Source organism: Lagenorhynchus albirostris, chromosome 5 (assembly GCF_949774975.1).
Source record: "Lagenorhynchus albirostris chromosome 5, mLagAlb1.1, whole genome shotgun sequence".
In the NCBI taxonomy this organism is placed as follows: domain Eukaryota; kingdom Metazoa; phylum Chordata; class Mammalia; order Artiodactyla; family Delphinidae; genus Lagenorhynchus; species Lagenorhynchus albirostris.
Window position 1 is genome coordinate 103,011,592 of NC_083099.1, and position 24,607 is coordinate 103,036,198.

Genomic DNA, 24,607 nt, shown 5'->3' on the forward strand with positions numbered 1-24,607 from the left:
TCTATAATATCAAGCTAGGCAATATTTGCTTGCTTGCTTTCTAATTGTTCTTTGCAAATGCAAATAAGGATCTGCTATCAATCCTTTATACTTCTGACTAAAACTCATACACATCAATGTATTTATTCTCTTGCATATGCTTGCATTTAAAACCTTCTATTTCTTACTGCGGAATAAAAGGACTGCCTTTTATTAAAGGATGACAAGGCAATAACTATATGAGGAAGATTTGGAAGAAAATAAGAGAAATTTCTTTGTATGTGATATAGTAAAAGAGCTATACCTGATCAGAAAATTACTATAGTCTCTATAGTCTTTTTTTTTTTTTTTTCATTTTTTGGAGTCAGGGGCAGGAGATAAAAGAGAGATTGTGGCTGGCATTATCACTTTTTCCTATATATTTTTAACCCCCAAATTTGTAGACGTTAGGGAATTAGAACCATTATCTGTGACTATAGCTTGTGTATCACGCTCTTTCCTCTTTATCATCATAATCACATAGCCAAGGGGCTCAGAGTTTCAGCTGCCTCAAGCGGCTCCTAAACCTCTCACACAGACCAGGCATCAGAGGCAGGGAATGCAGAGTAGTTGCTCAAGGAAAAGAATGGGAGGGGGCTGGTGTGATGGTCTTTCCCAATCACATATAATTACATGAAAACCTACACCACTGTGATTGAGATGTCAATTTTGCACCCTGTTAATATGCTACTAAAGTGATGTGATGCTAAAGCCATTTCTTTTGGGGAATAAGATGATGGGAGAGAGGGGTAGACACTAAAGAAGAGCCTCACTTGTTAGGGCACAAGATGGTGTGGATGTGAGGTTTACTCAGATGCATGATTTTTGTGATGATGATCAAAATGCTATATGATGTTAAGGGATATGTATTAAATGGGGGAAAAAACTAAACTGAAACTAAAATCATGCTTTGGTTATGTAAATGCAATACTAATCAAAATAAATTATGTGAATTGCTTTACATTTATGCCTAATTACCATGCAGTACAATAATGATTATGTCATTATTTTTGTCAGATTAACTTTGCTATAAATTTAATTACATGTGTAAATTCTAAATATTCAGCCCTTGTAATTTAGTATTTTTAAACAATTATTTACTGAACCCCCTTCTATATGCCAGACACCAAATTGCATATTGGGAATAAAAACAATAAGACAATCCCTTCTCCCCTGGGGCTTACAGTCTTGTTGAAGAAAGAGACAAGTACTAGGTAGATGTCCAGCAGAGGAACTGAGAAACAATATATTTTTAAATGAAGGTAAGGACATGAGGGGAATACCAATCCCAGTCCTAGGGAGTTAGGTACGGGTTCAATAAGGAGATCTCAGAGCTGATTCCCAAAGAAATAGTAGAGATAGCCAAGAGAACGGGGAGAATGAGTTAGAAGAACTCTTAAGCATAAGAAACAGGAAATGCATTGGCCTCAGAATAAGAAACCATGTTCAAAGAAGATGTGAATATCATACTAAGGAAGCTGAAATCTTAACAGTAACGGGGAACCACTGCAGACTTCAAACAGGAGAACGACATGATCAGATTTACATTTCAGATCAGATTTGGCTTTACTGTGGAGAGTGAAGAGAACAAAGTAGGTTTACAAGGAAAAGACTTCAAGAAATATTAAGAACAAAAAGGAGCCAGTTTCAGAACAATGTTCACACAATAACAGCAGTTTTTTTTGTTTTTTTTTTAACATATTTCTCTCTATATATATATAGTTTTCATGAGAGGAAAGAAAAATGATATCCTCAGGAAGCCTGGCTGCTTACAGCTTAAAAAAAAATTAGAGGTCACAATGCTAATAAGCCACCATAAGACTTAGTGTCTGTTGGTGTAAGGCATCACAATGGCAAAGCCCGAAGTAACAGGAATAATTAACTAAAGAGCCAGATCAAGAACGTTTAGGTAAGAAAAAAAGACTTAGAGCTGGATCAATGCGACACCCCAAGAGGTAGAAGGGAAAGGTGGCATAGAACTCTCAAACTATCTCAGGGTTACAGTAAATGAAAGGCTGACCTTGGAAGAATGCAAACAAACAGTCTAACTGCCAGATGAAAAATGTTTAAGAACCCGCTGGTTGGTGCTACCTGGAATCACCAGAATGAGCTGAGACACAATCTCGTACAAAAACAAGACCATGTATTAGTACTGGTTGTAATACTTTGGTAATGGCATATGTTCACTGTTGTGAGTCAATCTGAAGTTGGAAGTAAAGCATGTTGTCAGCAGTGCATATAAACTGTCACTCATTCTCACTCCATATGTAAGATCATTCCACATGTAAGAAGTAATGAGTGATAAGTTATCACTTAACTATATTTTAAATAGTCCAAAGAATTTTTGTTCCACATTAAACAGTAGGAATTACTTGGGACTAGGGTGTAAGTACAAATTTCTTTTGAAACCAGGACAGGATGCCCCAGAATGACTCTGTTCTGAAGAAACCAAGTATCTCTCGTGGTCATGCCCTTCTGGAAAATTCTTAGAGGAGAGATAAGTGCTAACAACAAACTACAACTTCCTACTCACGCAGAACAATGTGTTCATTACTAAAAAAAAATGTGTCCTGGTCCAAAGCTACTCTTACGGGGGCTGCTCATATTCTGGTGAAAGAATACGGTGATGAATCCTACGCTCAGGATGGTCCTGATAAGCAAACAACTTTAAACCATAGTAAAATCATTTGTGTCCTTTAAAAGACAATGCACAGCAACACTAGATTTCATTGAGGGGCTGGGGGGACAGAGGGGGCAGAGGTGACATTATAATACAAGAGCTGAAAGGGAAGAGGTTGAGAATTTTCTGGGTGCAGACTTTGGAGGATTAATTATTGACACCTACACAGGAAACCCTCCATTTGGGAGCTGCCCTGTGTCATGTTTTGTCATGCCTACTTAAATTATATTAGAAACCGAAGTAAGCTTTTATATTAATAGCACTCACCTTAAGAGTTCTATCTGTAGAAGAGGCAAATTCCTCCTTTGGCTTATCCTACAGGCTGCATTCTGAGAATCAGAAGAGAACAACCAACTTCGATCATTTGAACATGGAGCATCAACTAACACCTACAGAAAAAAAAGGACACGTAATGCAAATATGAACTGAAAATATATCCTCAGACACAAAGTATATGGGAAGCTAAGTAAATCATGACAAAAAGTAGCAAATAAATTTATTTTAAAACCGAAAATACACCTTGGTAAGTTCTTCATGACATTTCTTCACTAATACTTGACAGAAAAATTTCCTGTGCACTTTCAGTGTTTGGGTTTTTTAGTGGGGGGAGAATGAGAGGACTAACAGTCTACTAATATCTACCAATATTTCATATTTTGATGACAGCAAAAACTTTTACAAGTTACTCATTTTAAACAGATGTTACTATACTTCTGAATTCTCAGCATTTATTTTTAAGAACTAATAATCCAACTTCAGTTTACTGAAATGCTTTCTTTGCCTTGAACTGTCATACTCTGATATGAAATGTTACCGAATTAAAGCAATACTGTGCACATGTTTGAGTACTGACCCAAATAATATCTGATCTCTTCCTGAGTATCTTTGAGGTACCTGGAAATAAAAAGCATTCTATAATCCCCAATCTCAATGTTTCCGCTTCCTTTGAACATGCTGACCATCAAATGAAAACTGCTTCCATGTTCACTTTATCAAAATTTCCCAGGGTACTGAGAAATTGTATGAGGCTATGTCTGGAAGCAGATGGAAAACAACAACAACAAAGCAACATAACAGTGGTATCACTGGGAGTCTATCAGTCTGTCACAATGTAATAAAAGTACCTTGTCAAACGTTTCAGGCTGGGAATCTCCCATTTCTCTGCCGTCCAATTCAGACACTTTAATTACATTTACCAAAGGCTGTGGGATGAACGATTCTAACGTCTGCCTCAGCCACCTCAACCTCAGACTATCGTATTCATTACAATGAAGATAACCTAAATGTAAAGGATTAAAAAGTTTTAAAACGAACACAACGGAATTGTTAAATTTCCACTTTTGATCAAATAAATTTCAAAAAGAAATTGGTTCATCATAATTATGCAGAAATAGGGCTCAGAGGTAAACATTATGATTCTCTTATGTTTAAAAACAGAAATACACTCACAAACACTTCATAAAACATTTACCATAGTAATGCCTACAGAGCCTCTCAGAAGCTCTCACCATTTACTCATTCAAATTTCATTTTGAAGATGAAAACTTTTAGAGAATTATGGATTCCCAAAGATATGCTATACAACCAATACCTCAGACACAGTTCTCTCTTAAAGCTCTTAAGAGTAAATGATATATTCGTAAGAGTGAATGATATATAAAGTTCCTTCTAGGACAGAACACCTTCATTTTAAATAAACGAAATGTGGTATGTGGAAAAAAGCATGTAAAGTGTAATTGGCTTTACGGTAAGAAAGACATGGGCTCAAATTATGAGCTGTGAGACTGTGGGGAACTTACTTAGCTCTCCTCAAGAGTCTCAGTTTCCTTATCTGGAAAATGGGGACTGTCCCTAGTGAAGGGGTTCAGAACACACCACTTCAAAATATGCTGCTTTGACATATTGATTATTTTGAGTTAAAGGCACTTGAATAACAGCTGATGCACGAAGGGCATTTTGACCTTTCTTTTTCTTCCTGAAAGCAGCAGGTGTACTCCCATGTGAAATATACCCTCCCTATACCAGGAGGAAAGAAACATTCTTATCACCAGAAACACAGAGTCAAGGCCAAGAGAAAAAAAATCTGTATGCTTGACTCCTGTTACTCTGTCTTATGTTGGTCACAGCCAGAAGCCCTAAGAGGACACAGGAGAAATTTTACCACCTCTACCTTACAAAGTGGTTGTTAAGATTAAATGCTACACCCTAAACTTATACAGTACTGTATGTCAATTACATCTCAATGAAACTGGAATTTAAAAAGTAATTGTGATATTTTAGTAACATATCTAGCATAGGACTGCAAAAGTAGTAACAACAAATGTTTATAATAATTACTAACAATTCTTGAGTCCCTATTAAAGGCTAAGCACTGTTCTAAGACTTTACATGTAGTAACACATTTAATCCTCACAAACCTATGAGATAATTTTGTTATGGTTTCTGTTTTACTGATAAGGAAACTGAGGCCAAGAGAGGTTAAGTAATTTGCCCAGGTTCACAGAGCAGGAAACCAAGACACTTGGTTCCAGAGCCCTACTTACTTTTAAGCACCATGCCATGCTGCTTCTCAGTAATAGAAGGCATTTAACAAATGGTTCTCTCCCTAATAAAATAGTTGTTTTGTTCTTCCTTTATTTAAATATATATTTATAAATATTTATATATATTTATTATGTAGTGACATAAATTTCCTATAATATATATTTAAAGACAAGCATATTTTTAAATGCATAAAAATATGAAGAACATCAAAAATTACCTAAAACCCATTGTCTTCAGATAAGCACCATCTAACATTTTGATAAATAATCATACCATATTTCTTTATGCCTATATGCACAAAACTTATATAAATGGAATTATATATTTTTGTAGTGTCTTTTTTTCACATTACTCTTCATCTACCCCCTCCACCAACTGCCCAACTACCCCATATACATATGCTTATATAACTGTCTACATACCCAGGATTATATTTACACACTTCTCTGTCCCATTACTTTCCATATATACCAATATTTCAAAGGCAATACAACCAAGTCAATCAGTAGATATATAAATCATTTGGTTTTTTTTTTTTTTGCTGTACATGGGCCTCTCACTGCTGTGGCCTCTCCCGTTGCGAAGCACAGGCTCCGGACGCGCAGGCTCAGCGGCCATGGCTCACGGGCCCAGCCGCTCCGCGGCATGTGGGATCTTCCCGGACCGGGGCACGAACCCGTGTCCCCTGCATCAGCAGGCAGACTCTCAACCACTGTGTCACCAGGGAAGCCCTATAAATCATTTTTAAAGGCTGCTAAATAGTACATAGAAAAAAAATGTGTCCTCCTTTATTCAACCATTCCTAATTGTTGGGCATTCACACTATTGTCACTAATAATAACATTCAATAAGCATCTTTATAAAAGTGTACTTTCATAATATGCTTTTATTATTAACGGGATATTACCAGAGGAATAGATAGGTTTGGGTAGGGGAATTTTTAGTTTTAGTAAATACTACCCTGTCCCACCACCAAACTCTCACAGAAGTAAGTTTTATTATTAGTCTGATATGGCTTGTTATGCTGTAGTATAATCCTTGCTGTCTAACACAATTCTTTTCATTTGTCTATTCATCATTTGCTTTTGCTTTTCTGTCAACTGCCTATTCTTATCATTTGACCTTCTTTTTTTCCATTGCACTATTTATATTTTTCTTACTAACAGGTAAGATGTATTTTCATATTTTGAATATTAACCCTTTATCTGCCATCTGATTTGCAAATGTTTCCTAAATTGTCTTCTGAATTTATTTGTAGTATCTTTTTAAGTACATAAGTTTCACAATTTTTTTTAATAGTCAATCATATCATTTTTATACTTTCTAGTTTTTTTTAATCTTATTTAAGGTGGTATTTTCAACCATTAGATTTTCAGGTCTAATTCAACTAAACATTCACACAGGCCACATTTGGCATCATCCTACACAGGACAGAAACTACGTCTTTTGCCAAGAGGGCAGGTGAGACATTGCTTTTTCTTGGAAGGCCGTGTGGCGGTCCACACAGGTGGTAATTCAGGTGCAAGAAGATGAGCCTCATGTTGGGCAGGTGCAGGAGCTGTTCTGGTTTAAAAGCCTCACGTCCCACAGGAGCCTATACCTCTTCTAACAACTCCACAGGCACAGCTTCTAAGGTCCCCACAAGGGACATGCCCATTTACAAGAGTCACTGCACTCAGGCCCAAAGCATGGCATCCCCATCAGGTCTTTAGGGTTTATTTACTCTTTCTCGCAGTGCACATTCATTTTATCAGTCAGGGTCATTTTTATCAAAAGCCTAGAAACAAAGTGACAATTTCTGTCAGGTTACCAGGGAAACAAATCAAGAGAACTGAAGGTGAAATTCTAATGCAGAGTAGGAAAACCTTCTGTAAACTCTTTGCTCAAAAGTATCTGTGTATACGTGTGTGTGTGTATACACACACACACACACACACACACACATATTGTTGTTTTTCCGGTTGTCACTCCACTGTTAAAAACTTGTAATGGCTTCCCATCATCCACTAAATAAAGTTCAAACACCTAGCTTTAATTAAATGTCTGTAATAGTGAGACCTCAAGAGAATTGTTCAATTTTAACCACTAACTCAATTATTTCACCAAAATATTCTGTGCTCCACCAAACTTGACTGACTCGTCTATTTGTCAAACATACTATGTACCTCTCCTATAGTACTTAACATATTTTATGTCATAGCAGAGTCCATGTGCATTGCTTACCTTTGCCACTACCAGGGCTCCAAATTTCTATATAGAAGGAGCTCAAGAGATGGCATCAATTTTGTTAGTGGGGAAAGGAGTAGAAAATCACCTTAAAGCTGCATTTGTACAGGTAGTACATTCTTTTTTATTTAGTTTACACTGTTTTTTGGGGTGGTTTTTTGGAGGATTCACTAATGCAGCTTATGGATAGGTGTCTGAAAGCTCTGTCTTAGCCTGAAATCGCTAGAAAACAGTCTAAGACAAAAGTTTACATTATAGAAGGGGTACAGTCCCAGGGACACAAGAGTGAGAGAAAAAAAGGAAGTAAATCATGCAAGGAGGGAGCACAAATATAAGAGGGTTTGTAATAAGGCTAGCTACAGCTTCGCTCAGTCTCTCAGGATATGTCCATAGTCTGAAATTACGGACCCTTGTCAGAAACTGGCGTTTAGTGAAGTAGAGACGAAGAACAAATAATCTACTGGCTTCTTCCTGTATCCAGCCTCTCATTGGTTAAAGTCCATTCCAAGAATTGATAACTCCCACACACTTCAGGTTTGTGTTATCTGGCCCCTCCCAGCAAGTACTAAGGAAGCCAGAGAGTCCCGAGCCCAGGTGCAGCAAGCACTCAGGTGTGGTGACCTCTACTTGTCAGTTGGCACCCATCCAAAGGCATCCCCAATTTGTGGCAGTAGTAGCAATAGCAGCAGAAAACTGCAGGATGGCCTGAGCCTTTGCTAGGGTTTCTCCAGTGTGGAAACAATTCAAGTGGCTCAAGCCTTAAGGTGAAGGGTAGCAGGAAACGTGAAGCCAAACATATCTGTGATGGTGTGTAAACCAGGGCCATGACAACCCCCAAAGTCATACCCTGTCTCCACCCTGTCTGACAATACTAAGGAGTCTCAAAGGAAAGAATCACATCTTAATTTCATTCCATTTCTCTCTTTTTCTGATTTAGATATTTTACATTCTACTTCTATTCTTTTAGTGGTAACCCTAAAGATTTTAACATGCATATGTAGAAGAAAAATCTAAATTAAGGCAATCGCCACCATTTTTCCTAAAAGATATAAGAATCTTATAACACTTCCTCCTAAATAAGATGCTACTGACATTGTGTATTTGGGATTTATTAGGGCTTACTTTTTTTTTTTTTTTTTCGGTACGTGGGCCTCTCACTGTTGTGGCCTCTCCTGTTGCGGAGCACAGGCTCCGGACGCGCAGGCTCAGCGGCCATGGCTCACGGGCCCAGCTGCTCAGCGGCATGTAGGATCCTCCTGGACCGGGGCACGAACCCGTGTCCCCTGCATCGGCAGGCAGACTCTCAACCACTGAGCCACCAGGGAAGTCCTGGGCTTACATTTTTTAAGTGCATAAAATGTTATTATCATTGTCTTCCATAGTCAACGACTGTTAGATTTTCCCCATATATTTCCCACCTTCTTTGTTCTCCATTTCTTTTTGCATCTTCTATCTTCCACCTAGTATGGCTTTCCCTCTTCCTCTAGAATTGTTGGTGACAACCTTATACTCTTGTTCTCTCTTGGTCTAACAAAATGTCCATTTTACTTTTGCTCTTCAAGGATATTTTGGTGAACATATTTCTGAACTGACAGTCATCTTTTCTTAGCACATTGAAAACACTCCTCGGAAAGCTGGCTTCCATTATTACACTCAGAGGTCAATCCTCAGTCTAACTGTTGTCCTTTGAAGGTAAATAGTTTGTCCTCTCTGGCTGCTATTAAGATGGTTTTTTATTTCCAACGTTCTGCAACTTCATTGTAATGGTCTATACTGGCTTAGCTGTGGTTACAAAATTTCAGAGGGTATGTCCATTTCTCTCCCACCACCAAAGTTGAAGACAGGCTTTCCTTTCAGTCCCTTGGAAAGGACAATTTCTTCCTAGTTTACCTTATTGGAGGGAACAGCATTTTGGAGTCTCAGCTTTATGTAAGTTAGTCTCCTAGTAGATGCTCTATTTGAGCAGGCTCTGGCTTCTTTTTTATTCCCACATGTTCATGAAGCACTAGAAATCAACGTGCAAGTTTTTGGGGGAAGCAAATGCTCTCAAGTGAAAAGCCAGCTTCAATGCTCGATTTACCTCCTAGGTTCCCAATCTTTTAATTTTTGGCCACTGAGTATTTGCAGATCACTGACACATCTAAAAAGATTTTGTTTTTCTTTAATATTATATCCCATATTTTTAAGTTATTTTCAGCAGGATAGTTGGTTAAAATACATAGTTTGTCATACCACAGGAAACAGAAGTCTTAGGTATCTCTATATCCTTCAGAGCTCTACACCTACCATCCAATGCCTTGCACATTGTATGTGCTCACTAAATGTGGCTGACTTGATGTGAAACATGACATTATAATAAAGAATATTCAAATTGCTAAACCTGAAAATCAGGGAAGTTTTTCATTAAATTGTAGCTTTAGTCAAGATTCTCAATTCAGCATTTAAAAATAACTCTCAGATGAAATATAACTTTATACTATATTATTGTTTGGTCTAAACATAGATTTTATTTGAAATAGGCTTAGATTGGTTACACTTCTTAAAATATATAATGTAAGGCATCACAATCCAAGATTCATATATATACTAAGACTCACTACATTGAGACAGAATTTCATGCTTAAATTGTCAAAAATAAACCAAATCTTTTTTTTTTCAGCTAAGTAGAAAAGAGGGTGAATTTAAAAAATTCTTGAAGAAGTCATTGTGGTTTTTCAGGAATAGCATTTTGGAGTCTTGGCTTTATGTTTTATTTTTTTACTACATGTTCCAAAATGGTCATTGCTAGTATGATTTCCAAAAAGGAGGTGCACCTAATGCAGGGAGTTCTAGGAGATGAGGGAGCAGGAAGGAGGGCAAAAGCAATTTCAGTAAAGAAAGAAGTCTTTCTAATCTTCTCTACCACCAAAGGCTAACTAGATGTAAAAAGAGTATTACTGACAGAAAAGAGAATTTCATGCCAGCCCCCAGCAAGAAAGTTGATAAAGCCACTCCATCAAGCTGGGTCATTCTTAATATGTTAATGCTTTCCTACTTAGAATTGTTTTCTCTTTTTCTATCAACACCAGGACATTATGAAGGCTATGCTGACAAAAGCAGAACAAAAAACAGTGGACAATCCCTCACTGTGCTAACAGGTGGGAGCAGCTGGACCAGAAGAGAAGTAGACTAATTTTTTTAATCATCCTAAAATACAAGCTTTTTAATCATTCAAAGCTGTGAGCCTCCTGGCCCAGAATAAAGGCCAGTACTGATCTAAAGAAATTCAGTGGATAAATGCACACTTAGTGCAGCCATCATTTTAAGCTTTGCTTATAAAAGCTTTTTTTAGATGGCTTCTGCATTCCAAATTCAAGCACTGTAGCTAACCTAATTTGGGCTTTGAGCATCAGCATGAAGACATCTGTACTTCTTAGTAAACCATTATCATTAGCCCTTCATAGATGAAAAGCTACTTTACTTGGAACACTGCCTGTAATTCATTGCCCTTGATGTAAGAACAGGACGATTCTTCTGCACTTCAAATTCCTAGAATATATCTGTTTGCCTTTGGATTCCTAATCTGGAATTTCCTTACCATAAACATGTAAAACATTTATAGCCTACTAATGAGGATAATGTAGGATTAAAATGTCTTCTTTTCAAAATGGTACCCAAATTTGGCATTTCTCTTCCATCTTTCACAATACTAAAAATTCTATATTCAAAATTGATGCAACAAACAAAATAAGAGTACTGTCAAAGAACACACAGTGAAAGTAATAATAATCCTTATAACATGATTCCATAAAATTTCACTTTCAGCTCAAATTGTAAAATAAAATAACCTTACAAAATAAATAATCTCTTTCGTTGTGATTTCTCACAAAACAATACAGCAAGCTTCAATAATAGAGTTTTAACCACAATTTGAAAACACACAGTATGGTTTCACCTAAATATACAGTTAACTGATAAATTTGTACCAATGCCTGGTACAACTGGATTCACAGTTCTCATAAAAATGTTTGTAATCTATTTCAATAGGAATGCTATCAAAGGAAGATATAAAGTGGCAGTCCTCAAACTAGCATATGCATGCCCTGGGGATACGTAACAACTTTTTAAGGGATAAGCAGGCTTAGATAGTTTCAAAAGAATTAATTTTCAGATCATCAACTTCTTAAAAAAGGAGAACACCTCTGGTCAAGGCTTCTCCTAGGATAACGGCCCTTCACCAACTTTACAAATGAGGAGCAAGCTTCCCACCCATCCCGTATCTTATTACAAGTTGTTCCAGGGCATAGAAACCTCCATAGCCCTCCAAACAAAGGCAGTTCAACACACTGTTGCTTTGGCTGAGAAAGTGAATGCGTCTCCTAATTAGGCAACACAGCCTTTTTAAATTGAGATGGTTTCTAATCCTTTGCCTTCTTCAAAATCAAAAACAGACCTAAAGAGTGTTCACATAGTAAATGATTAAAATAATGCTTGGTGAAAGATTATCTATGTGATTTAGGGTTATAATTCAGGAGTTTAAAGAACTAGTGAGATTACTATAACACAATTCCCACCATCTTTTTATCTATGTGAACAGCATTTGCACTTATAAAAACAAAACCATCAAACAAACAAAAACCAGACAGAATTGATGCTGAGCCCTGTCTTATCTAACCATAAGTAATTTTCATTCAGGGAAACCTAAAGTAATAGTTTAAACGTCCCATCGTCTCATTAAGAAAATATAATGAATGCATTACTTTTAACAAATATATATAAAAACGCATATTACATACAGTTCATCATTTTTGTACTACTAATAATAGTAATGATAAGTCATTTCAGAAGAACTTTTAAAATCTTTAGAATTGCACTGTCCAATACTACATCCACTTGCCACATGAGGCTAGGAGCACTTGAAACGTGGCTAGTCCAAACTGAAATGTGCTATAAGTGTAAAATGCACACCAATTTCGAAGACTTTGTAAGAAAATGAGAATACAAAATATCTCATTAATAATTTTTATTTTGATTACATGTTCAAATAATACTGTGGACTTACTGGGTTACAATGTATTATTAAAATTAATTTCACTTGTTTCTATTTTTAATGAGATTGCTCAAAAATGTTCAATTATATATGTACTTCATGTTATATTTCTATTGGACAGAACTCTCTTAGAACCTTATGGTCCAATGATACAAAAATTGATTTTAAATGTATATGTTTTTAAATGTATATTGTTTTAAATGTATATGTTTTTGTTGCACAGAAGTATGACAAGGATATCAATACAAGACTCTCAAATGTAAAAGTAACAATAAAATTTTAAAAATCTTTGTCATTAGCTTATCAGCTAATGACATTATCTGATAGATTTGTGTTCACAAAATGTTGTAGTTTTGTTCCCAATTACCTGCCAATTAAGTAGCTGGGAAAAAAATGTTATTTACACTATTTCCTCAGCTAATATTTCCATTCTTTTCCACACTATCCTGGATTTTAGGTTTTCAAAGTCTGCAAACTCAGTCTTACATTTCTCCCCGCATACTTTAAAAGTATCTTGTAACATGTGGATATTTAAAAGTTGTCAGTTATGAAAAGAAAAGTACATTACCTGGATAAGCACACTGTAGCAGAGCTATCGATTTGCCTCCAGGGCCAGCACACAGATCCAGAACCTTTTCCCCATCCCTCAATTCCAGAGCCAGTACTGGGAGAAGAGAGGCAGCATTCAGGAGATAGTATTTTTTTAGGTTTCCAGTTTGGTGTCTTTCTGAAGGCATTCTGTGTGGAGTTCTGCTAAGGTAACATTTCATTGATTTAGGATAGTAGGGTAAAGATCCTTGAAAGAGTGAGTGATAGCCCTTCAAATGTAAATCCTTTTCCAGTTCAAAAGGATAATTGAATCGGTTAAGAAGCACAGCATATTGCCAACATGATGGAGATGTTAGTATATCCCTAGAGAGAAAAAGAAAAACAGAGGGATATTAATATTATACACAGCAATACAATCTTATAGTACTAAGTGAGGGAATGTGGTCCTAGTTTTACACTTTACTTACCTGTGATTTTCAGAGCCAATAGTTAGTATTACAGACTTTTTCTTTTGCCTCAGGCTCCCATATTGCTCAACCCATTACTGTTATGTTCCTGTCTATATTTAAAACTTTGATATTTTGTTCACCGTGGGTTTTTTTCTTTTGTATCAGTTTTGGTCATTAAAATAGTATTTACCTTGGTTACAAAGTTTTAGGGGCTCTGCACCAAAGAGGAATGCCTCACTTGCCTCAGTCTAGTCCCTCCCTGCAGATTATCTTGCCAAAAAAACATGGCCTGTCTTTAACATACCTCGAAATCCATCAAAATAGATTTTAGTCTATCACTCTTTGCGCAAGGAAGAGTTTTTCTTGGAGACAAAATTTAAAACCTGAGTCTATTAATATTAAAGGGAAAAGTACTATCATTAAAGGGTGTTTAAAGGAATGAGTGTTCAAGTTTTCCTCTGATGAAGATAAAAGTATGGAAAGCTAACTACAGTGAACACTACAGTAACAGAGTTAATGAGGCCATCAGTGAATCAGATGATACAAAACCAAGGATGGTTTAAAAATCACTCATGGATTGATGGTGCAGGCTTTCCCTGCCCCCACCTCTCCAACAGACTTACCTTCCTCATTTTTTACTTGGTCCAACAGTTAGATCTGTTGACAATCACAAGCTCACATCAACTGACAAATGATACAGCAGAAAATATTTATTTACAAGCTGACCTTTCTAGCTGAGTTATTTGGGAGCCTCATTAACCACAGTCAATTAAGTAAATTCCAGCTGCTACTCACCCTGGTGTGGCCTATGTGAAGAATGGCTGAATTGAAATGTAACACCTGCGACGCTGGATGTGTGCCATGTGAATTTCAGTTGAGGCTAACATGTGAAATTGCTCTTTTCACTGCCTCTTACTATGATGGTGCATCACAGAAGCCCAGTGTTTCAGCTATACCGGAGGATGACAATCTCTTTAAAAACATGCTTCACAAACTTTAGCGTGCATGAAGTGCCTGTAAGAGATGGCTGGGCCCCACCCGGGGCTTCTGTAGGTCTGAGGTAGAGCCTAAGAACTTGCATTTCTAGCAAGTTCTCGGGTGATACTGATGCGCTGATCCCCAGGACCACACTTTGGGAACCAATGCATTACACTGGACCCTAAAAGGAAATCTATGAATGCCACGGTTGTAAACCTTATGTCAGTCCATCCTAATCTTACCCTCCAAACTGGATGAATATCTATCCAGAGTTTTGAGTCATGTAGTAACAGGGAAATAATGCTCAGAAACATAATTTTATTAATACAGACTAAAGTGGCTTGGCTTTAAATCATGTGTCCATCCCTTAGCTAACAAGGGCTAGACACTTTCAATTGGCTTTATATACTTTCAATTGGTTAATATCTGGCAGGGCAAATCTCCATCCTTTTTTCTTTTTTTCTTCACAACTTCCAAAGCTATCTTAGAATGTTTATTGTTTCAGATGAACACGAGAATCAATTGGTCAATTAAAAATATTTTATAAAATATTTGTATAGATAAGTAGATAGATAATAACTTTGACTAGGATTATATTAAATGCACTAAATTTGGGGAGAATTAACATTTTATTGTAGTCACTCTTTCCAACTTTCACCACAATATGTTTCTCCATTTATTCCCATTTCCTTTCAGATCCCTTAGTAAAGATTATTAATCTTGCATATTTCACTTGACCTTACTGTATAAAAGGATTGTTAGTTTAGGAATACTACTGATTATTGTACATTATCCAATATGTTAAATCTTGAAGGATGAGGAGGAATTAGCCACAGGATGAAATGAAAATACAAATTCCAGGGCAAAGGCCATAGCGGCCATAGCACGTGTACAGGCACAAAGGTATGACGGACAGTGCATTTGGGGAATTAAAAGTAGTCTAATGTGGCAGAAGGTTATATGGGTCAAGTATAAGATGATAAAGTTTTAAAATATTACCTTATAAATTTAAAATTCTTATAAATGAGAAGTCATTGAAAGACTCTGGTGGGGGGAGCCTTGTTAGATTTAAAAACATGTACTTATGGCAGAGTGAGGCAGGAATCTTCAGAATTTATTCTATCTCATTCTTCAACAACTAGATAAAATAAGCCCTTGCTCAGAACAAATAAATTTTCTGATCCCTCTTCACCTACACCCAGCCTACTGAACTACCTGAATTTCCTGGAGCAAGTTTTCTTTAGCCTTTAACAGTCTCAGCATAGACTGTTCCCTCTGCCTAGAATGACCTTTCCTCTCTCACCCCCTTCAGCCAGACTTAACTCTCCTACTTGCTATTCATGGGGCAGTTTAGGCTTTATCTCCCCAGGGAAGCCTATCTACCACCCAATCCACCCACTCCATCTCACCCTGATAATATTAATAATAAAAATTACTGATCAGATGCTTACTATGTGCTTTTTGCATGCTTACCTCATTTCACCATCACAACAACCATGAGGGGCAGCTATTATGCTCATTTTAGAGGTCAAGCTAACTGAGGCTTTCAGAGATTTGGCAACTTACCCAAGGTCACATCACTGTTTAAAGAGAAGTCCCTGATTCAAAATCCGCTGGCTTTAAAGCCTAATAGGAGTGTGAGGCCCTGGTACTGTAGCACAAGTGGTATATGACAGGAAGGAGAAGAGAATTTCTACTCCAACCCTCACCTAGTGCCAGTGGCCCCATTCTTCCTGAAGCTTGACATATGCAGCCCTTGGGAACCAGCTGCAACAGGATCAATTCAATGAAGTGACTGCTAAGACTGCTCGGGCTGGTACTTTCCAGCCCGGAGAAAGCAAAGCTGTGTATTAACGTAGGTCTCAGCACCCACCTGCCAGTAACCTCGTCTTCCCCCAACACACACACACACACACCCTCCAGCGCTTGCATTGGTGGGATGCCCTGATGCTGGTGGCTACTCACTTCAAAAGCTCTGATGGATGGGCAAGTAGCCCAGCAGACAGTGGAGGGAGCACATATTAGAAGACTCAAGAAGACACTGGCCAGGCGCCACACTCCAGGTCTCCTCTCAAGATTCATGAGAAGGAGTCTGAAACTGCGTCACTTAATAAACTTCAAGGCCAGAAGTGCAAGCACACCATCAGTCAGCAGAACGGGGACCTAGAAGATCAGTGACCTGCAAATATTTTGCTAGTACTTCCACTGATACCATTTTGAAAACAACTATGTACCCTCTGGAACATTTTAAGTTGACATCAAAATCTTCACCATATGTTTAAGGATGTAATTTCCAGCATACTGTAAAAATTGACATTTTAAAAGACAAATTATACTACTTTTTAAAATCTATCCAGTGGAACCTAAATACCAGAGTGATTTTGAAACCCAGCACTGTCCATTTAAAAATTCATGGACTGACTCTTCTTGAACAGGTGGAAATTTTACTGTTCCTTTCCCTTTTATTTACATTTTATTTCCCCATATAACTTTATCCTAATACATTTTTGTGCTTTTAATCTTTATTACCCTATCATATTTCTCTCTCTCACTCACACACACACACACACACACACACACACGTGTACATACTAAATTTGTTTTCACTGTAGCCTTAAAGCTCTGTGTTTTATGGTAACTTCTGCATTAGTCACCAATAAAATTACTAGTACAAAATTGATCAAAATAACTTATAGATTTGATAATCTATAAATAATTTGATAATTACACATAAAAATTCATAGGAAATTTTTTTTTTTTCTTTTTGCGGTACGCGGGCCTCTCACTGTTGTGGCCTCTCCCGTTGCGGAGCAACAGGCTCCGGACGCGCAGGCTCAGCGGCCATGGCTCACGGGCGCAGCCGCTCCACGGCATGTGGGATCTTCCCGGACCGGGGCACGAACCCGTGTCCCCTGCATCAGCAGGTGCACTCTCAACCACTGCCCCATAGGAAACCCCATAGGAAATGAATCTCTTAATGAAATGAGCTTTTTCTCCCTCATACATCCAGCAATGAATACTACCTAGTGCTATAATGATCAGGGTTCAACATCAATTCCTATTTTGAGTTTCTAGAAGGGGTGAGAAAAACCTTCACTTAAATAAGTAGGTGAGAATTAAATATATTTTGTTAAAACAATGTCTCCATTTTGTTATAATTCTTTCTGAGTTATGATCTCAAATCACTAAATGACATATCTTCAAAAATATTAATAATCTGTTGGCTGACAAATCAATTGTAGGTCCTTTACTTATGCTGAAAGCAAAACTTGGAGACCATCTGACCTGTCAAAGAATTTGGTAGTCCTTCATCATTTACAATTATAGTCCAATAGTCTCTGGCAGGGGGAGTTCTGACACCCTGGAGGAATGCAGTGTGGAAGAGTCAGGATGGTGAAAGTGTGACCCTTCTTGTAAAGTGGGACAAAGACAATGTAGAAGGGCAGGTTAGTAAAGGGGAATAAGTACCCCCTCAAGCAACAGGGGAGCGGAGTAATCTCCTGAAAAAGCATACATGAATGCCGAGGATCTGGAAGTTGATTGCTATAACATGCCTGTGCTCACACATCCCTTGAAAATTGCACAATATATTATTTGGACAATGTTTGTTATATGATAACATGATTTTCAACTTTGCTGTGATTTTCTTTTCTCTTACTATTCTATACTCCATTCTACCTTCCTAACTAATGATACGGATAAAATATTATCTTATCTACACATCACTAAGCACAACTGCTTAGTTCTGTATAAATGCACAGATTACAGAACCCACTAAACATTCACGGTTAAAATACAGAAATCCCTCTTGTTTTATTGCTATTATTACCCACTAGAGGGCGCTCATTCAATCATTTTAAAAGTCTGGTTTAGAAATCAAGAGAAAATCAACTCATGGAAGTGCATCAAGGTATGTTTTCATGCCATTTTATTTCTATTCTTCAGAGTGGCTAATAATGAGCTGATTGCCTCCTACTCTTTCTTGACATTGTTTCCTCCTTGTTTCTCATGGAAGGGCAATCTATGTCCGTATTTGTTAGCCACAGTACCTCAGATTGGAAGTCCTGAGTGGAGGTTTGTGTTTGGTGGAGACAACAAAAGGCTGAAAAGACTGCACACAAGGAGTCCCTTATGTCCCTATATCAGGAGACATGTGCATACACTCCCAAGACTGGGACTCCAGACTCTTCACAGCAGCACACTTGGTAGAGGAAAAGGCACAGACTTTCAAGGCACAGGCTTGGACTGGCCATAAACTGAGACACCTGGAAATTTTTCTAATCTCTGACTCTAAAAGGGGCTAAAAGTTACTACTACACAAGGTGTGCACAGATTAAGGTTGAAAATGTGTGTAAAGCCAAATAAGGGTCAAAATAGAAATCTAGATACTAGTTCATTTCTGTTTTCCTCAACCAGCCCACTCCACCCCCACCCCCCTTCATTCTGGTAATGCAATCTGGTTATATAATATTTTTTACTGCTATATGTGACCTCTGGGTTAATGAAGAGAATGTTTATATATATATATATATATATATATATATATATATATATATATTTACAGACAGGCCAGACTTAACTATGGCTTTTTTTTTTTTGCCTTCCACAAAGTGCACACAAAATTTCCAAAGTTCATGAAGATTTACAATTAATCCTCCCCTCATATATATTTGAGGGCAGACTATATATAATCCTCTTTGTATTCCCAATGCTTAGCACAATGCCTGGTATATAAACACTGCCTAAGTTGTGAATACATACGTAGACCACTTGCACAAGTCTTAAGATACTGGTTCTTCAAGACCCTCCCATGTCAGGGAAGAGACAAGTCAGTAAATTATGACAATACAACCTTGAACAAATTACAACAGCTGTATCATCAAAATGCAATGGAAACACAAAGGGCAGAACTAATTTTGCCAAGCGCATATGGGACAGCTTGATGAAGAATAGTAATAAAAATAATTCTCAGATGTACTGAGGGCTTACAATATTCTAAACACTTCGTTTTTATATGTAAATTCATTTTCTCTTTCCAAATAATTATATGAAATAGATACTATTTTTCCCACTTTACAGACAAGGGTAGTGAGGCACAGACATGTTAAAGAATTCTCCTAGGTCACAAGCTACAAGATGCACAGGTGGGATCTGAACTCCCACTTTAACCACTGTACAGAGGGAAAAAGGAGAGCGTCATTCCTGGCCCGAAAAGACGACGGAGCCTGTCTAGTCATGATAAGACATTTAGTCCAAATATAATACTGCAGACAGTGGGGGAGCAGAGGAGGCTAGTATCCCAGGAGTGACACGTTGCAATACGGCAGCGTTGAGAAGCAGCATGACAGAGTGGGTAAGAGAAACTCCCAGGGCTTTTCCAAATGTGAGCTGCGTATCACTGGGCAAGTTACTTAACCTCTGCATGCCTCAGCTTTCCTATCTATAAAATGGAAATAATAGTAACTACCTCGAAGGGTTGTACAGGATTATGTTACCATCTGTAAAGTGATTAGAATGCTGTCTGGCATATAGTGTCATAGAAGTGGATGCTAAACTAAGCAAACAAACAAATACTAAAGGGGAGAGACTATGGAAAAGGGCTGTTGCAATGTCAGGTAAGAAACAATGAAGGCCTGACTAAATAGTAACAGTGATGATAAAAAGGAGATCCAAATTAAGAAACTTCTCAGGTAAAAGCAAAAGCACTTGGTGGGCATTTAGATTTTGACGGGGGCAGGGTAGTGGTGTGTGGTGGTAGTACAGAGTTAGGGAGACCCCAAGACCACCCTTACTTTTGACACCAACTATTAAGTTCGGGTTCCCCAAGACCATTCTCAGGTTGATTATTAGCTAAAAGCAATTTTATTAGCTATATTATAAGCTATAACTCACTGTCACACACATGGTTATGGTTACAGCTTATTACAGTTAAAATCACGCAAGGTAAGAGATGCAGGATGCAGAGTGTAGGACAGTTCAAAGCATGAAGCTTCCAGTTGTCCTCTTCAGTGGAATCATGGACAAGGATAACCTTTCCCCGTAACGATGTGTGACAATATGCACAGGAGTACTGCCAACCAGGGAGTCCTGGTGTCTAGATTTTACTGGGGCTCAGTAACACAAACCTGACTGACTACCCACTCAGCTGACCTTCAGTCTCCAGCCCCTCCGGAGGTTGGAGCCAGGAGCCCTAGCTGATACGGTGGCCCAGAGCCCCCACCTCACATCACGTTGTTACACTCCCCCATGTTGCCCAAGCTCCCAGACTTTTAGGCAGAGCATTCCAACAGCTTAGAGATCACCTCCAAGGAGCTGAGGGCAAATGTCAGACCTATCTCTGAATAAGGTTCATTCTTCACTAAAAGGTAGTAAAAGTGTGGAGGAGGAAAAAGGAAACTGATTGATAGTGATGCCTTCAACTGAGATAGAATATGCAAGCAGCAAATGGCAACATAGGTTTGGTAAGGGAAAATAATAATCTGCTTTTGAGTTTGCCTGGTACGAAACTAAGTAAAGTTATCAGAAAACACTTAAGCTTAGCAAGGGCTGCATCAGTTGAGATGACAGCACACTGAGGGAAGTTCAGAGTCATGCCATGAATGGGCTCACCTTAAGAAGAACATGTAGGTAACAAGTAGGGCAAAAATTGAATCCGGGTAAACTCCCAACTTCAAAGGGCTGCTAAGAGTGTGATGGCAAGAAGTTTTTACAAAACGATAAAATTAAAATAAACACTAAACCTACCCCACTACTACAGAAAACTAAAACTACTGAGTAAATTATTAGCTTTCTAGATAGCACAAAAATGCACTCACTTTTCCCTGGAAGTACATAGACTCTGCAAGCACAAGACTACGTCTTGCAAATAAATAGTTAAAAAACAAAAGTATTTCTGTTCTTATTTCTCCATGCCATCCTCCATGCTCAGACTACTTTCTAAGCTGAGAAAGTCTTTATTCTGCCTATGGCAAATTTAGCACATGTTTATGCAAAACTTAAATTACCATGAAAACCCAACAAAAAGGTAGATGAAGCAGAAGGCATGGCTAATTAAATAGACTGCTCATTTTGTTTAGGGTCAAATAATAATTTATAAATCTGTCTGAGCATAGTAAATAGAAGAATAACTCATTACAGGGTCTGAGTAGCCAGATAAAGTCTGAGACAATAGACCTCTTGAAATTTTTTTTTTTAAATCATCCATTTATGCCTAATTACATCCCAGGTATGAGAGGCATATAGAATAGGGGTTAGCCGTGGGAGTTCATGAACGAGAGAGCCTGGGCACAAATCCCAGTTCTGCCACTTACTAGCTGAGTGAACTTGGGCAAATTACTTAAAGTCTGTGCAGTTCCCTCAGGTGAAAAGTGGGAAACAAACTTCAGAGGTTTGTTCTAAGGGTCAAAAAAAGTCAGTATTGCCTGGCACATAATAAGCATTCCATAGGTGTTTGGTTATTTGGCTATTCTATTTGAGTAACTCTGCATACTGAAAACCTCATGAATTAATTACACGCTTCACTATTCATTCCTTTCTTCTCTGTGAAAGAAGACACCCATTTAAAAATCTAGTTTTGAAATAAAACTACAACTATAAACTACATTTTCACGTTACAGTATTTACAAGTTTCTAAAACAGTTTGTCTAAAGTTATTTCAGAACCACTTCATACTTTATTAAATCACCAAGACCTGGCTTCTCCTCAGGTCTCTGCTGGCACCATCAGGCTTTGTTAGGTAAGACTAGGTACTCCTGCCTATTTCTATTGGGATATTTATGGAATTAGCAGTTTATATAGTTTTAATCATGCGCCGCCTCCTCCATGAACAGACTGTCTGAAAACTAGTCCTGGGGACTGTCTTGCTCTTTGCTCTTTGTATTTCACAGTGTATGGTATACTGTATCAGGCATTCAGTGTAAAGAACCCATAGAGCAACATACTGACCAAACACAAAACTCACTAAACATACAAATCGAACTTCTCTCACATTTAGGCATTAAATATTTCTCATTTCTGTTTTCTATAATACATTTAAATCATTGTGTGTGTGTGTGTGTGCGCGCGCGCGCGCGCGCACACAGGCATGTGTGTTCAAAACACAGCCAGCTATAGATATGGGGAAGAAATGTGATTACCAAATAAAGTGACTTCAGCTGAGATAAAGCAGTGTTGGCTTTAAAGACTTGTTGCATTATCTCCTGAATTCCAGAAACTAGTTAAATATCCTCAAAATTTTTCTTCCAGATTTTTCTGTTACAGTCTAATTAATTTTGTCAAACTGGTGGGCAGTCCTGTTTCAAAGATCAAAGCAATTTCTTAAGGCAAGGGCATACCAACTTTTGCCTATAACAAAATTATCACTACGAAGTTTTCTTTCTACCCTTTCCATTTTCCCATGAGGCAATCTATTTCTTCCTCCTTCTCCCTTCTGAAGCCTCAGCAGGAAATGAAACCAGGTTTAGATTCCTTTATCTTTTATCTTCACCCCTCCCCCAGATGGGTTTATTTCTTGTTCTATCATAAAGCATCAAGAGATGAATTATACTAACCTTACTGTATGCCAGGCATCTCCAAGTTCTCTGGAATATTCCTTTTCAAAATGATCCAATACAACTTTGCAAATCTGTTTTGCAACCTTCCTCTCTGATTTTGCTTTCAGCTATGATGATAAGAAAAGGTTGCTGACACACTCTGATGTTACCAATTTACTGAACTTCAACATTATCAGTACAGTCTTTTTTCTTAAGATAACAACACTTTTTTCCCCCTGATAATTACTAGTTCTTACAACAGGAGTTGTACCTCACACATAACAAAACTGTATTGATTATCTACTTATGAAAAAAAGTTTTCTCCAAATGATTATTGCTCAAATGTAAAGCAAAGGGTAAAGCAGAATTGCGGTGTTAACACAAGAATGTGTGTCAAAGGAACAAAATTAATTTAAATAAGCCACTCTATATGTTAACATTAGGAGAACTGGGTGAAATGGGCACAGGAAGTCTTTATTATCTTTGCAATTTTTTTGGAAATGTAAAATTATTCCAAAATAAAATGTATTTAGGAGAAAAGTCACTCTAGTTTCCTGTGGAAACGTCCTTGCAGTTCTATTTCATTTACTAATCCAAGAAAAGTTTACCTATGTAACAGATATCCTTTAAGCTCCCAGGACAGTACAGAGTCTCAGCCCTCCAAGAGTTGCATTGTGCTCAAAGCTGAAAGGAGTGGATATTAAAGTCTGCAGGCGGGACTGCAGACAGGTTATTTGAGGCGGATGTGAGTCTTGGGAGAAAACGACAGAGAACGCTCACCAACAAGCGTCAAAACACTCGGCATTATTCTAGAGCTTTGGAATGAAGCCAGAGAAACCCAGAGATCACCAAGTTCCCACATCCCAGCCCCCTCCCTCGCCACGCCGTCGGTCGATAAAGTTTCTGGTTCAGTCACAGGCACCCGGCTGGATCCCAGCCCTCACCCGGGTCAACATCATTCCGTCAGTAGAGGTCAAACAAGAAGTCAAGACCACCGGGCACCTTAAGCTTGCAGGGAAGCAACAGCTCTGCCTGTCTCCCGAGTCTCGCCGGAATTCTCTCCCGTCCCTCACTTTTCCGGTTCAACTTCTCGCGAGATTCTGCTTTGCCTGAGTTATCGAAATCTCGCCAAAAACCCTAGGTCCCGCGAGAGGCAAGCGCAAAGTTACTTCTGCCGGTGGCTGAAGCAGGCGGTGCCTACCTGCTCCGGGGGCGTGGCTGAAGCCCGTGGGCGGAGCCTTGGGCAGCCTGTCTTCAGAAAGTCGCGCCTCACGCTGAACAGTCTCTCAGTGCTGTGTGCTTGAGGCTCAGTAAAAGGATGGAAGTGTTTGTCACTATTAGGTACGTTGTATGATCGTTGTTCTAAGATGTTCCCAGAGGCGAAGCTAATTACTGTTAATCTACCAAATCCGAAGACCCCCGTTATCCCAGATATTCAGGACTCAAGATAAAGAACGGATATGATGAAAAAGATATTGTCACGCATTTCCTAGAAATGGCCCATTGGGATAATATCTCTCTTTTAATGGGGAGGGTTAAAGGATTAAATTGATTGAAATACACAGGTAAAGCGTCTAGCATAGAGACTAGGGAATAGTAAATG

The 24,607-nt window shown here is 38.1% G+C and overlaps 1 protein-coding gene across 3 annotated transcripts in view; it reads right to left on the reverse strand.

Moving 5' to 3' along the window:
- The window catches only part of NSUN3 (NOP2/Sun RNA methyltransferase 3), a 51,273-nt gene extending 27,222 nt beyond the window's left edge, over window positions 1-24,051 (reverse strand). For all 3 annotated transcript variants that reach the window (XR_009540591.1, XR_009540592.1, XM_060149385.1), the window contains exons 1-5: window positions 23,949-24,051; window positions 23,023-23,132; window positions 13,066-13,409; window positions 3,823-3,977; window positions 2,966-3,087 (exon numbers count right to left, since the gene is read on the reverse strand). Coding sequence is in view for 1 of the 3 variants with exons in the window: in XM_060149385.1 (XP_060005368.1) it covers window positions 2,966-3,087; window positions 3,823-3,977; window positions 13,066-13,409; window positions 23,023-23,132; window positions 23,949-23,963 (746 nt within the window). In the remaining 2 variants the exon portion in view is untranslated. The remainder of the gene's footprint in view (window positions 1-2,965; window positions 3,088-3,822; window positions 3,978-13,065; window positions 13,410-23,022; window positions 23,133-23,948) is intronic.
- Between the last annotated feature and the right edge of the window lie 556 nt (window positions 24,052-24,607).